Source organism: Diuraphis noxia, unplaced genomic scaffold, assembly GCF_037042655.1.
Source record: "Diuraphis noxia isolate RWA-SAM2 unplaced genomic scaffold, SU_Dnox_SAM2 contig0005, whole genome shotgun sequence".
In the NCBI taxonomy this organism is placed as follows: Eukaryota; Metazoa; Arthropoda; class Insecta; order Hemiptera; family Aphididae; genus Diuraphis; species Diuraphis noxia.
This window is the reverse complement of record NW_028301715.1, coordinates 10,162,460-10,177,103: the sequence shown is the minus strand read 5'-3', so window position 1 is coordinate 10,177,103 and position 14,644 is coordinate 10,162,460. Positions and strand designations below refer to the sequence as shown.

Sequence of the window (14,644 nt, the reverse complement as noted above, 5' to 3'; positions counted from 1 at the left end):
ATACTGATAAGTGATAACCATAACTGCTATATCTGTCCGATCTGTGAGAGAGAATTGTGTAGTTAAAAATTTTAAATATTCAAATAGGTAGTTAACAAAACTTCTTAAATGTTATTAATAAACAATGCGCTCAGACAATTAATAGCGATCAGCAATAAGTTGTTTAATTTTTACAATAAAAATTACAAATACTTATTATAAAGTCGTCTTGATATTGTGATATAATATGCAGAGTATAAATATTGATTTAACATTTTTACATTTATATTATTTTTATGTATAAGTTATATTTTAAACAATGGCAAAGCGTTATTTTAAAAACACATATTCAGACAGTCATGAAAGCGATTCAAATTCATATCACGAATTTTGGAAAGATAAAGTAAATAGCTTGATGCAACGTGTAAGTCGAAATGCTTCATCATCATCAAAAAACACCTTGTATACCGGATCGACCGGTATTGCATACATGTTTTATCACTTGGCTATATCAAACGAGTTCAAGAACGATCCCTCAACCTATTTAAATAAAGCAATCAAAGTTCTAAAACTTAATGAAAACAGTTTTAATCAAAAAAAATCAAATCAATTTATTAGCGGAGATGCAGGAGTAAACGCTGTAAATGCCGCAATATATCATCAAATTGGTGATGAGAAAACTGCAGAAGTGTATTTGAAATATTTTGAGGATGGGGTGACTGCTTGCAAGCCGATACATTCTTTGAAACCGGGAGACGATGAACTATTTGTTGGTCGTGCGGGTTATCTCTATGGAGTTTTATGGTTAGAAAAGGTTTTTGGAAGAAAAATAATACCTGACCAAGATGTTATTGACATGTGCTTGACAATAGTAGAATCTGGTCGTCAATATTCAAAAGCAAATAAAAGCTTGTTTCCCCTTATGTACTCATATCACGGCAAAGAATATTTAGGCACGTTATCTTCTTATAACACAAAACTTAAAATAATTTGATTCGATTTTGATGTGAATCTCATTGTTTGTTATTTGTTGTTTTAGGAGCAGCTCATGGTTTATGTACAATTCTCCAAGCATTAATTTCATTTCCTTGTTTCATTAAAAATGAACAAAAAGATGTAGAAGATATCAAAAAATGTATAGATCTATTGGTATCCCTACAAACGTCCACTGGCAATTTTCCTACTAAAATACAGGAATCAGGATCAAAACAGAGACCCGAGGAAGATGAATTGGTCCACTGGTGTCATGGAGCTCCAGGTGATTGATTTTGTTTTTATAAAATTATAATTATAGACTTAATATTTGCCAATGCTCTATGGCCTGCGGTTAAAAGTTATCTAGATAAATGCAATGTCTTTTTTGTGTGTCACCTTTATTCATTATTCTTACTCTATTTCCTTATTAATATATTTGACACGATTACGTTCCTGTAATCTGAAAAAATGTATATAAATATTTTTATTAAAAACCATTTTCCATCAAATCTTCAAATAGTATTATAGATTTTAAATTTTAGACAAAAATTGAGGAGTTAGAGAGTTTTTATCTTTACAGTGCATTTCTTAAATAATAGGTAGTGGTGAAAAAATGAAAAAAATTGGAGAATTTGAAAATTCTAAAATCATATTTTGAATAAATGTATTATTGGAGAAACATCTGTGGGTAAATAAGCTTAGGAGGAAATCACCTTGTAAATGGGGAGGGGAGGGGTGACAGTGTACATGACAAACGAGGTGTGACAAACTGTATTTCTGAATATTACAAGAACAATTTGTTGACATTTTGATTGTTGTATTTAAAATACAAAAAGTATAAAACTTTATTGTATGAATATTTTTTTCAGGTGTTATATACTTATTAGCTAAAGCATATTTGGTTTTTAAAGAACAAACTTATTTGGAATGCTGTTTAAAATGCGGAGACTTAGTATGGACAAAAGGACTACTAAAAAAAGGCCCCGGTAAGCTAGGTATATGGTATTGTTTAAAATTTTATTTTATTTAATATTAATTTTTAGGCTTGTGTCACGGAATAGCTGGGAATGGATATGTTTTCTTACTACTATTTAGGTTGACCGGCGATAAAAAACATTTAAACCGAGCTATTCAATTTGGTAAATTCATATTCACCGATGAATGTATTCAAGGATCTAGAAGACCAGACAATTTGTACAGTTTATATGAAGGATTAGCTGGTACAGTGTGTTATTTAAGTGATTTAATGCAACCGGAGAAAGCAAGTTTCCCATTTTTAGATGTGTTTTAATTCAATCTTTTGTTGAATCAACTATTGAGTGAATATAGATTGTAAATAATGATATTGCCTGTTTCAAATGTTTTGAAAATGGATGTACATTTTTACATGTTTTTATGACAACTTTAATTCTGTATGTCGTATAATACATTGTGAATAAACCATGTAAATGTTTATAAATGACATCAATACTTAATTTTTCAATTTAATTAATTATGAATGTCGAATGAAATCATAATGTAGATAAAATTATATAGATTATTGTATCAAAATTCAAGGGTATAACCAGTGTTTTTTTAAATGGAGATGGGGTCACAACTAATAAACCCTTTTCTGTGGCGACGCTACTATCTAAATTGTGAATGATATTATCTATACAAGTTTCATGTTTATGATATAAAATCATTAATTTGTATTTAAGCCTGTTCATTATTTATTCTTCAGATTAATGTTTTCGTTTTAAATTATAATTTTGTTCAACTAAATAAATATTGTTTATAAATCCTAAAAATTGTATTACTTATTAAACAATTATCAATTTATATTATTCAGAATTACAATTATAAATTTATAATACTGAAGGATAGAGTAAATAAAAATAATCGTAAAAATTAAAACACATTTATGTTTAAATTACTGTACAAGTTGCATAACAATATTATGATATAATGATTGACTTTACATTAGTCATTTTTGGAATAGGACTGATTAGAGAACATTAATGTATTATAAAAAATATTTTGGATTTTTGTTTGAATTTCACTTCCAGAAAATGTTTGATCAACAGGAAACTCGCGTACTATACTCTTATACAAGGTTTTCATGGATTTTTTTAGCTCACTTGAACTTTCTTTTTCATTTGATTTATCATTAACCAATGCTTCTAATTTTGTTAATCTTTCGTTGGTTTTAATATTTTCAATTTTCAAATTTTCAAATTCTTCATAAAGTGATTCAATACAAACTTTTGAAGGAGCAGCAGTTTCAACAGTTAGGCTATCTTCAACGATTTCTTTATTTTTATTTAAAGAAGATTCATTTTTAGAAGCTGAGTTCAATGGTTCTTGAGTTTGATTTATACTTTCTGAGAAATCATGTATGACTTCTTCTTTGATTTCGTAGACATTTTTCACAGTCACAGTTAAACATAAACATTGTCGCCCGTTAGTTAAAATTTTCCAAGCACCCATTTCAGTAACTGGTATGTATACAATCCTTTTGGTGTTTTCATTAACCCCTAACAAAGATCTTTCCCAACCTTCTCGATTAACATTAACTTTTAAGTAACGATTATCATCAGTGTTATTAGAAACTTCCGGCCCAATTGTCTTACCCTGAACTGTATGGGCAACATAAATGATCTCCACTATACTACCATACATTGCTACATTGTCATTGCGAGAAGGATAATAAAGATCAAACCAAAATAGTTCCTTAAACCCGTTAAGTTTCCACAGCACAAATGCCAAATTTGAGTTGAAGTCCACAGCATCATTTGTATTTGAGAATTCTAAATGCCAGTTTTCATTGCATATAAATCTGACCGTATTGTTTTCATTAACATTGTACTTAAAGTCTTTGGTTATTACAAGATTGACAAGAACAGAACTTTTACTACCATAAAGTAATAGTTGATAATAATTTAACTTCACATCTCCAGCCAATGCAAATCCATATTTACCAACTGCAGTTAATTCATCGTTTTCAAGCTTGCTGACAGTCACTGCTTTCGCGATAATAGTTGCAACCGTTGGAGGATTAGTTGCCAAAGACTTTGGTCGTCGATTTTTTTGATTTGAATCATCCTGATGTTTGAATGCTTCGCTTCCAATGGTTAAGTCCATAAATCAAAGAAATTGTTACTTTTTCAGTTTTTGATAACTATTCTATATTATAATTAACTAGAAACTAGAAAGCATTTTAAATTTTTAATCATAAGAGCATTTTGCACAATTTTGATTATTTATCATGTTTATAGTATTTTTATCATAAATACTAAATGATAACAGATTTTTGAGTTCTCAGCAGGTGTCTCTTCTGGTTGTCCTGATTGAACCACTGAACAATCATCATGTTTTGTGATTAAAGGATTCACCATTTTAAAATGTATTTAATCTCATGAATAGTCAAAATTTGTGTATTGAGAAACAAAAGACTAGATACAGATACAGAAACAGAAACATAAATTAAAACTTACAAACCAGGCCCTAAACTCCACAATAATTATCATAATAAATTGATGAAGTGCAAATTGATAAAAAAATGAAAAACATTTTTTTGATGTTTGTTGTCATTTATTCTATTGATTAAAAGCCAATTTTTGCAGAAATAAATTTATTTTTATTTCTATAAATTATTTTTGCTTTCATAAAAATCTAAAATATTTATATTTTTTGTAACTGAGAGTGAGACTTAAGTAATCATTTACATTTTTATAAACTGATATTTTACATTAAATAAAATCATATTTAAAGATATAAATTAAGCAAGAGACCTGAAAAACAAGTTTTAACAAATAAATTTCACTAGACATACAAATTACCTATCAAAATTGTGTCATAAAAATAATAAAAATACATTTCTGATAGAGCATAATATGTTACTTTCCACTAAACTCTACATCATAAGATGTATTGAAATAAATTACAAGTACAAAAGTAAACATTTAATAACTGTTTGAGATAAAAAAGGTGTAATTAAAACACGTCTAAAAATGGGAAACTAGCTTTCTCCGGTTGCATTAAATCACTTAAATAACACACTGTGCCAGCTAATCCTTCGTATAAACTGTACAAATTATCTGGTCTTCTAGATCCTTGAATACATTCATCGGTGAATATGAATTTACCAAATTCAATAGCTCGGTTTAAATGTTTTTTATCGCCGGTCAACCTATAGAGTAGTAAGAAAACATATCCGTTTCCAGCTATTCCGTGACACAATCCTAAAATTTAAAATTAATATTAAATTATTAAAATTTAAACAATACTATAAACTTTTTCTCTCTACCAGACAGGAACCAAACACACTATAAAGTAAAAAACGAGACAAACGGCTTAGGAATCATACAACACTTTATTAACGCAAGAATATGAAGCGACAGGTCGACCTTCCCAAACCAGCGCTGGTCTCCACTTGCTTTACTCCCGTGGCGATAACTAACTACCTAACTACTGTCTACTATTTAATGTCTTCTCGAGATAGTGTCAAACACACATGTCACGCGAGCTGGTGGAGTTTACAATACCATATACCTAACTTACCAGGGCCTTTTTTTAGTAGTCCTTTTGTCCATACCAAGTCTCCACATTTTAAACAACACTCCAAATAAGTGGGCTCTTTAAAAACCAAATATGCTTTAGCTAATAAGTATATAACACCTGAAAAAATAAAAGTCCATTTAATAATGCTTAGATTTTTTATTATTTTTGTTTTATGTTTTGAATTTAAAAAAATGATTTTTAAAAATTAATAGTTATTAAAATAATTATAACAAAATAAAGACAATTACCCGGAGCTCCGTGACACCAATGAACCAGTTCATCTTTTTCAGGCCTTTTTCTTGAATTTAATTCATCCATTGCACAAGGGAAATTACCACTTGTTGTTTGAAATGATATCAGTATATCTATACTCCTTTTAATATCTTCCATAATTTTTTGATCTTTTTCAATAAAACAAGGAAATGAAATTAATACTTGTAGAATTGTACACAGACCATGAGCTGCACCTAAGAAATTTTTTTAATAATTAATGAAATATTTTTAAAAACAAATTTGCATAAAAGCTCTGAATACTTACCTAAATATTCTGTATTATAATATGAGTACATGAGAGGAAATATACTTTTATTTTTTTTAGAATAATTGCGCCCAGACTCCACAATTGTTAAACAGAGTTGAATAATGTCTAGGTCAGCTATTATTTTCTTACTAAAAACTTTTTCTAACCATAAAATTCCATAAAGATAACCTGCACGACCAACAAATAATTCGTCTCCTCCTGGCTTAAAAAAGTTGATTGGCTTACAAACGGCTAACCCATTTTTAAAACGCTCTAAATACATTTCTGCAGTTTTCTCATCGCCAATTTGGTGATATATTGCAGCATTCACGGCATTAACTCCAGCATCTCCACAAATGAATTGACTTGAGCATTTTTCAGTTAAATTGTGTTCCATTAGTCTTGAAACTGCAACTGCTTTATTCAATAAGGCAGCAGAATCGTTTTTAAACCCTTCTGATGTAGATAAATGAAAAAACATATATGCGATACCAGTCGTTCCAGTATACAAGTCATTATCAGGGGACAACGAAGTATTTTGACTTATACACTCCATCAGACGGTACACGTTATCTTTCCAAAAATCATGAAACGTATTAGAATCAACTTCCTGACCATCGAGCAATACATTTTTAAAATAGCGTTTTGACATTTTCTAATTGTTTTTCTACTGATGTCTGTTATTAGTATTCATGACGTATACACTTAACAATTAGCATTTAGTTTAACGATTAAAAATAAGTAACTTTTTCAAAAGACTAACTTTATTTAGTTTTTTTTTATTACTGATCTTTTATGAAGAATTGTAAGCTATGTGCTACTACTTGCTTGGTATGATAGAAATTAACAAATAACGATTGCCATATCAAAATAAATCACTAAATTTAATTTGTAACGTTATGTCGTTATACGAGTAAGCGAGTAACAAAAGATAATAATATACCTAATAAATACTAAAAAATAATTAATTAGCACAGAATTTTTGACGACAGTCGCAGATAGATACCTAATTGTAAAAAATAATACATCTGTATAAATCCGTTGTTGGCGTTGTTGCCGGCCGACCATGATGTGTGATAACAATGTTAGTAAACACCACAGATATAAAATAAAGAATTATCTAGATAAACCATAGAGTATGGAGTAAACACTAAACACAGCGTAGGATAAAAACCACAGATATATATAATAATATTTATTATATATATCTGTGATAAAAACAAAGATATAGATCAACAGTCAACAACTTGCGGACCGTGGAAGACAAAAAACTGGACCGTGAACATATCTTACAATTTTTTTGTCTTCATATTATTATTATAAAAATATAAAGATTTGACAAATTTCTCTGGACCTCATTTATTTTAATATTTCAATCTTCCGGACTCCAATAGATATTACTTGCCGACCACTGAATAAACAATTTAAAAAAATAATTTTTATAAAGGTACCTACACCACAGAATATATGAAAAAATATAAATTTCATATATTCTGTGGTTACACTCTTAGATCATATACTAGACGCTAGTATATGATTTAAGGTTACACTAAGCAATTCATATGTAGAAACCACTAGCAGTCAAAATATGAAACACAGACCAAATCTTTAATACCTTCTCAAACTTCATGACAACTCTTAATTCATTAATGATTAGTCTATTCATTTCTCTTCTTTCTTCAGTTAATCGCAAAAGACCTATATCTCCATAATTTATAATCATTGCACAACACCAATATTATTAAATATAAAATAATCATTAGCTAGCATTTAATTTTAATCGTCAAAATTACCAATACTACTTATTATATATTATGTTATAAAAATTATTACTAATAATATATTAACGCTATCAAAATAGTACAAAAACAAATGCTTGTAATAGCTCATCGTAATGTTCTGAAACATTTTAATTTTTTTATAAATAAATGTATTTACAATCTGTAATGTAATAAAACAATAAGTAAATTTGAGATTTTTTTACAAGATTTGGAGGCTTGAGTGAAGGGTGCGTCCATTGACATTACTTCAAACTGGTTTTTTTTTGTATTTAGCGAAGTAAATCACAAGGCCAATTTCGTTTTAGTCGACGGGGAAGGTTATCCGGGAGATTCTTAGAGGAGAGGTTTGAGATTAGCGGGTTTGGATGATTTACATTTTAATTTACAAAATAAAAAGAGGTTACACTTTATTAATACCATAAGCATCATAAATCATGATACATTTTTGATTTAAAAAAATTAATAAATTAATACTTTTTTAAAATTATTAACTACTTATACAAGTATAAGCTAGGAATCCTAATTCCTAGCATAATTACTCTTAGCCTAGGACGACACGTCTCCGCTCAGAATCGTTTTCCGCATGCAATTATTGATCATTTAAATATTGAATTCAAATATCACATCTATGATCCATTATAATTACATGCTCAATTACCACTGTACACTACATATTATGCTCATATAACGATACGTTTTATTAGAAATAAACTTTCGTATTTAGTTTAGGAATATTTTTCCATTCAATGGGCATAAAAAAAAAATGGAAACCATAAATTTTAAATAATACATATAGGTATGAGGTATCCAATTTGAGTTGGTATGATAAATAGGCTTAGTGATTATTTACATAAATGTATATAGGTAGTCTACATTCTTTCCTTCGAAAAAAAAAACGTCAACACAAAGCCGTGGTCATAACTAAATTTAGTTTCCGAGATAAAGCCGTTATTTTAACACGTTTAACACTATACCAACTATAAAATAGTAAAATACCTATCGCGCAATCGTGTTTCTTCGTGTCTATTGTGAAATTGAAATTTTATCTCAACTAATTCGGTATGAAATATTGAAATTCCAGCAGCTGTAAACAATAATGCGGATTAATGCGTATTGGGAACTAAAAGATTTGAAACAAAAATAACCTTGATAAATGTATGTGTTATTTTTCATGAAGTTTCTATAAATTGCAATAAAAGCAAGTCTATATTAAGGTGTATTTGCTTGTAAAGTGACGCCAATAATATAAGAACCAAAGAAATAAGATGCCTATGTGTTTTTCAAAACAATAAACTGCCCAAAAGTTACATTTTAAAATAGGTACTTCGATTCACTCTAAAGTATAAATTACATACAAACATAAAATTGAGGGGAAGAGGAATTAATTTAAAAAATAAATTAAGATTTTCTTATACATTTTAAAAGTACCCAATCTATGTTTACTAAATTGGCGCGTTATCGATAACGCTTTAGAAAACAAATTTAAAATTCTAAGGCGGAAAGTGCCCCGTTATGCTATCCTACCCCTGGAGACGCCCATGCATACAGAGACTAGACTTTTTTGTCCTCCATCAACAACTATTTTTTTCTAATCAATACTTTTGAAATCAGATTCGATAACTTAAAAAGTTACTATATCTGGTACTAAATATTAACTCTGCGCATAAAGTTTTTATAAACTATTTTAATTTTTTATTTTAGCAGTCGTCTATAATATAACTATAATATAAGATGCATTACCCATACATTATTATACGTCCTAATGTCCTATTATAAATGGATATTTTTTTTTGTACACATTTTTATAGACTTGAAAAATAATTTATTTAATTAACTAAGGTAAAATTGGTTTGATGAATACAGTAGGTATTATTTTTTTAATAAAGTTTTGACGTTTTCTGCGTTTATACATTATTTATAGTACATACTATATAATATAGTCAATATATATATATATATAGGTTAGGTTAGGTATAGGTAGGTAGGTACACCAGTTTTCCCACATTTACACACCTTCGATAATTTTTGTTTGTACGTTTATATACGAACTGAATTAGATATAAAATATTATATTATTTAATTTAAATAAATAACACGTAGGTAGGTGTAACAAAAAAAAAAATGAATAAGTATTATACTCGAAATACTGTTAAATATAAATTTGTATTAAAATTCACGATCATTAAGCCGGGATCCCATGACTCGTGTATTTGATGAATATTCGGTATTTGTGGATACTCGCCAAGTAGTGGGAATGGAGTACTTGTACGAATATTCGGTATTCGCTATTCGTTATTCGTCATTCGCCACCTTCCCGCGGATTGTCGGTAAATGTGACACGAGTCAAAGAGAATTTACTTATTTTACTTGCCGATTATTCTAGTATTCGTGGATATTCGTTAAATGTACGAGTTGTGGGAATGATCTACTTGGCTATTCGTATAACTTGTCGATTATTTGAGTATTCGTCAAATACACGAGTCGTGGGATCCCGGCTTTAGATATTATTTATTATATAGAGAATTTTCTAACATCAATTTTTTATATTTTAAATTCAGAGATTTTGAAGAAAATAACTTCAGTTCGTATATACATACGATTACATATATAAATAAAGAATACATAGTATCACATATGTACAATGTACGTGAAAACATATTGTATATCTAAATTATAGCAGTTATTATTGACGAACAGCTATGTCATCACATTTAATGGCGTTGTAAATGTTATAGGCATAAGCAATAGTGAATGTAAAGAAATGATATAATATGTACCCAGACTTTTATGAGATACTTAGTTATCAGGTCTTATTACTTACTCAGGTTATACGCAAAGTATTTAATTTAAAAAAAAACTCGATTTATTTTGTGATTCCCGCCAACCTGCGTTCGACCAAATTCAATCTATTCCTCATTTCTTTTGTCCTCATATAATATTGTACTTGCAGAACGACTATTATTCCGTCGCTATTATTTCTCGTCAAATGCGTAATGCTTGTTACTTAATAGTTATGACTTCGATAATTTTTCGTAATCTGTAAAAGTGTAAATTATCTTTGCATCTATATACATATACATGCATACATATATATATATTTATATAAGTGTAACTTATTTGTTTACGAGCACATTAATAACTGTTACGATATTACTGTACGATTTTTTTTTAGCTTTTATGATTGATTTTTGTGTAAAAATCAAATAAAAACATTTTGTAATACAAACAATACATTGAATCCCATTACTGCTTTTAGTGTACGTGCATATTATATTTCTAATTTCTAACAGGAATTGGTATTTTTCATTTAATATAGATATATATTATATACTATACGAGTATAAATGTTTAATATTATGTTATACAGTCCCCTGTTGGCGGGTTTTAACAAAATACTAAACTACTACAATAATACCTCGTAATATATTTTTATAGGTGACCATAAACTAGGTATAGCCTAAAGTTAAAGCTATAAGTAAAGCTATCTACAGCTACAACGTACCATTTGTCAATCAATTTGAAAAATAAGAAGTTAATTTATAATCATGTTTATATATATATTTACAACTGTTTATACTTTTATACTTAAGACTGATTGATTAATTTTCTTAACACCGCTTTATCTAATGAATTAAAATATAAATTATTAAATATTTCTTGATATCTAATTGATACAAACGCGTGACTGTCTATTCATTTTCTAAACTCTGCAGCATTGACAGCATTAAGTAATAAGATATATCTAGTGCATTTTTAACAAATTTATTACCTACAAATTGAAAGTAACATGATCACTAGTGTATGTGTCCCAGGTGGCGATTAAAAAAAATCGACCTGCAACTGCTTTTTAACCGTGTTAAGATTATATTACTCTCCATATTAACTTTAACTTTCATATTTAAATATATTGTTGTTTAACTTAATAACGTTCTTATAACGTTGGTCGTTGATACTTAACTCAAGTTAATTTGTTTCGATATATTAATTCCCAAATTTGATTATATATGACGTATATATACTACGTAGCGTTAAATTTAAAATCTAAGAACCCCTGTTCTAAATAATAATCATGATACACCGATACATAAATAATAGCTATTCTACGTGCCATTGTACAAATTGTAACAAGGTTTCGGGATCATCATCATCATCATCATCATCATCATCATCGCCGCCCGATATTACCTATTACGGATATCATTGTGTGGCCGAGGCGTACGTATATATAGTTGAACAATAATAATTAACGTTCACGGTTAGACGATATATTATTTTGTTTATTTATTATTACTATAGGTCGATTCGTAGCATTGAAACTAATGAACAACACCAATATAAAACAAAAAAAAAAAAAAAATACAAAGGCCGCGGATATGTTTCACAGAGACTAATACCTACATATAGGCACTTAAAAAATCGCAGACTGAAATCCCTGAACGCACGTCGAACAATAATAGAAGTATGAATGTAGTAATGTATGTATACAACCTCTCAACAGGCTAGAAAACATTTCTGAAACACACACATATTGTATCAGACACAATGCGTTTACGTTATAATATTATATAGATATATGATTATATGAACACATATTTTGTATCATGTGTACACACACACGCGCGCGCGCGTGGTAATGTCAAAATATTAAATTATAGTACCTAAATAATATATTATAATAATGTATATAAATGAGTGGTGTGATCACAGATTATACGTACAATATACCCATTGCGACCATATAGGTTAGGTTATATGTAGGTACATTAATTGGCACGTGATATTAAAATGTTAACTATAATAATTATTCTATATGGTAAAGTGTGACCTTAGCCCAGTGAATCATGGTGTATATTATATCACAGCCGGGTGTATACAAATAGATACCTATACTGCAGTATATACACGGCGCTTAGTCATAAGATAATGTATTATGCGATATAGGCACCCATACTGTAAAATTTGCATCGACTATTGTCATTTCGATTTTTAATTAAACACGATGTATTATTATTATGCACTCGATTCATGCAAAAATATCTAGTGGTCTTCTTTATATGTACAATAGGATTCTGGCTTTGGGTTACCAATGTCAATACGCGCCAACACGTAGGCGAATCTGTATGCCTGCATGCTGTACCTATCATATATATTATAATCATACAGGTGTTATAGTGTACAACAATAAGTACCTATCTATAATATACTATGCCTATATATGTATATGTATATTTTATACATATATTATAATATGTTATCTTATACTATAATAACACATAATGGTCGTATACATGTAGAGTACCTATCTACCACATCGTATATATAGGTACATAATATTATTTTATTGTATTGTATTCACCGTCACAATATTATTGCACAATCCGAAGGATTTGTCATTTTAAAATAATCGCCTATACAGATCCAAGAAATCCAAATGGATTTATTACATTATTATACCTTGACGATTGCCGTAAAAAAATAATTACGTATAGATGTACATCTATACATCATCACGGTATCACATAAACATTTAAATACCTATATAACATAAAATAGCAAATATAGATAGATAATAGATATCTAACGATTTGTTTAAAAAAAAAATATATAAAATAATATTTATGTTAGTTATCATACCTAAGCTCTCGTCTGTTAATTAGGAATCAGACATTATAGGTTTATCAACGGTACAAAATAAAAAAATGAAAACTAAAAGTTTTCGAAAGTTTTAAAATAAAATTAACAAAACAAACAAATATGACTTATGAATAAAATATATTTTGGTTATTTATGTAAAAAAAAAAAAATAACAATCTTATATAGATTTTAAATATTTACGAACTATATCTACTATTTCTGTTCAACACTGCTTTTTCGTGAAATAATTTTTCCAAAAATTATAAAATACCTATAGACTATAATAGTCATTATTCCCTGATTCAGTAACAATCTAAAAGAAATAATAAAAAAAATTGTTCTTACTTTTATTAAAAATCTAAATATATATATATATGTAGGTATATACAATATATAGGCTCAGTAAAACATCCTTAAAATCGAATCGCTCGTTACCAACTGATTTTTTCATTATTAAGAAATCTTTGTTATATAGTTAGACTAAAATTTATGGAACGGTAGGCTGACATTGTTTTTCGTCTTATATAGGGACAAGGGAGTCCGTTTATATTTTATGAGATTGTTCTATATAAATATTGCCTATAAACCTACCTTTATTTGAACAGAAAATACTATAAAGGGTAGGCAGATAAAATAACCCTGGAGTGAAACATTTTGGACAAGATTGTTTTTTTTAGATTAATTTATATGCATGTAAATATACCTAGCATTTTTACTTTTTGTTTGTGTGTGTGTGATTATATGTCCGCAAGATAATAGGTTTGGAAGATATGGATAATTTATTTTGAAAATTAAGTAGGTACTTATAGTTGTTATTAATTTATCAAAATTTTGTAGTTTGGCAAAATTGTCCGTATACAATAAATACTATGGATATAAAAATTTAAATTAATAGGCAATATTAAATACGATTATATACGATTTTTATTTTTGTAAAACCATTTTATGGGAAACTTTAGTATACATACATCTAAATAATTCAAAAACTACTAGTGTCTGAGTGTTGATGACATTTTCCTAAAAATTATATGCTTAAAAATATCCATATTTAAAAAGGTCTACTAGGTATTTGAATAAAAAAAGTTTGTACTATCACAGATGACACTCCTTAAAGTATATAAAAATCGAATTAATTGAGAGTTGAGAATATAAATAGCCTTTAAATATATCTAGGTACTTGAAATCATCGAAATTCGGAATTCGAATAAATTCA

At 28.3% G+C, this 14,644-nt stretch overlaps 3 protein-coding genes across 3 annotated transcripts; 1 reads left to right on the top strand and 2 right to left on the bottom strand.

Moving 5' to 3' along the window:
* The first annotated feature begins 13 nt into the window (after window positions 1-13).
* On the top strand, window positions 14-2,744 carry LOC107168644 (lanC-like protein 3 homolog). The gene is made up of 4 exons (XM_015518130.2): window positions 14-932; window positions 1,019-1,237; window positions 1,824-1,940; window positions 1,998-2,744. Exons 1-4 carry the CDS (start codon window positions 299-301, stop codon window positions 2,243-2,245), a joined length of 1,218 nt encoding a protein of 405 aa, XP_015373616.1. The 5' UTR covers window positions 14-298; the 3' UTR covers window positions 2,246-2,744.
* Window positions 2,745-2,838: 94 nt separating this feature from the next.
* LOC149054874 (uncharacterized) lies at window positions 2,839-4,404 on the bottom strand. The gene has a single exon (XM_089228041.1). It carries the CDS (start codon window positions 4,075-4,077, stop codon window positions 2,917-2,919), a length of 1,161 nt encoding a protein of 386 aa, XP_089084167.1. The 5' UTR covers window positions 4,078-4,404; the 3' UTR covers window positions 2,839-2,916.
* A 479-nt stretch (window positions 4,405-4,883) lies between these two features.
* LOC107168639 (lanC-like protein 3 homolog) lies at window positions 4,884-7,200 on the bottom strand. Its single transcript, XM_015518124.2, has 4 exons — window positions 6,035-7,200; window positions 5,745-5,963; window positions 5,497-5,613; window positions 4,884-5,177 (listed from the first exon to the last, which is right to left on the bottom strand). The coding sequence occupies exons 1-4, from the start codon at window positions 6,666-6,668 to the stop codon at window positions 4,930-4,932; spliced, it is 1,218 nt and encodes a 405-aa protein (XP_015373610.1). The 5' UTR covers window positions 6,669-7,200; the 3' UTR covers window positions 4,884-4,929.
* Between the last annotated feature and the right edge of the window lie 7,444 nt (window positions 7,201-14,644).

Coding starts and splice junctions, on each gene's coding strand:
- LOC107168639 (XM_015518124.2), bottom strand. CDS start 6,668: ATGTCAAAACGCTATTTTAAAAATGTATTGCTCGATGGTCAGGAAGTT. Junction 5,964..6,034: donor TTATAATACAGAATATTTAG/GTAAGTATTCAG, acceptor AAAATTTCTTAG/GTGCAGCTCATGGTCTGTGT. Junction 5,178..5,496: donor ACTACTAAAAAAAGGCCCTG/GTAAGTTAGGTA, acceptor TTTAAATTTTAG/GATTGTGTCACGGAATAGCT.
- LOC149054874 (XM_089228041.1), bottom strand. CDS start 4,077: ATGGACTTAACCATTGGAAGCGAAGCATTCAAACATCAGGATGATTCA.
- LOC107168644 (XM_015518130.2), top strand. CDS start 299: ATGGCAAAGCGTTATTTTAAAAACACATATTCAGACAGTCATGAAAGC. Junction 933..1,018: donor TCACGGCAAAGAATATTTAG/GCACGTTATCTT, acceptor TTGTTGTTTTAG/GAGCAGCTCATGGTTTATGT. Junction 1,941..1,997: donor ACTACTAAAAAAAGGCCCCG/GTAAGCTAGGTA, acceptor ATTAATTTTTAG/GCTTGTGTCACGGAATAGCT.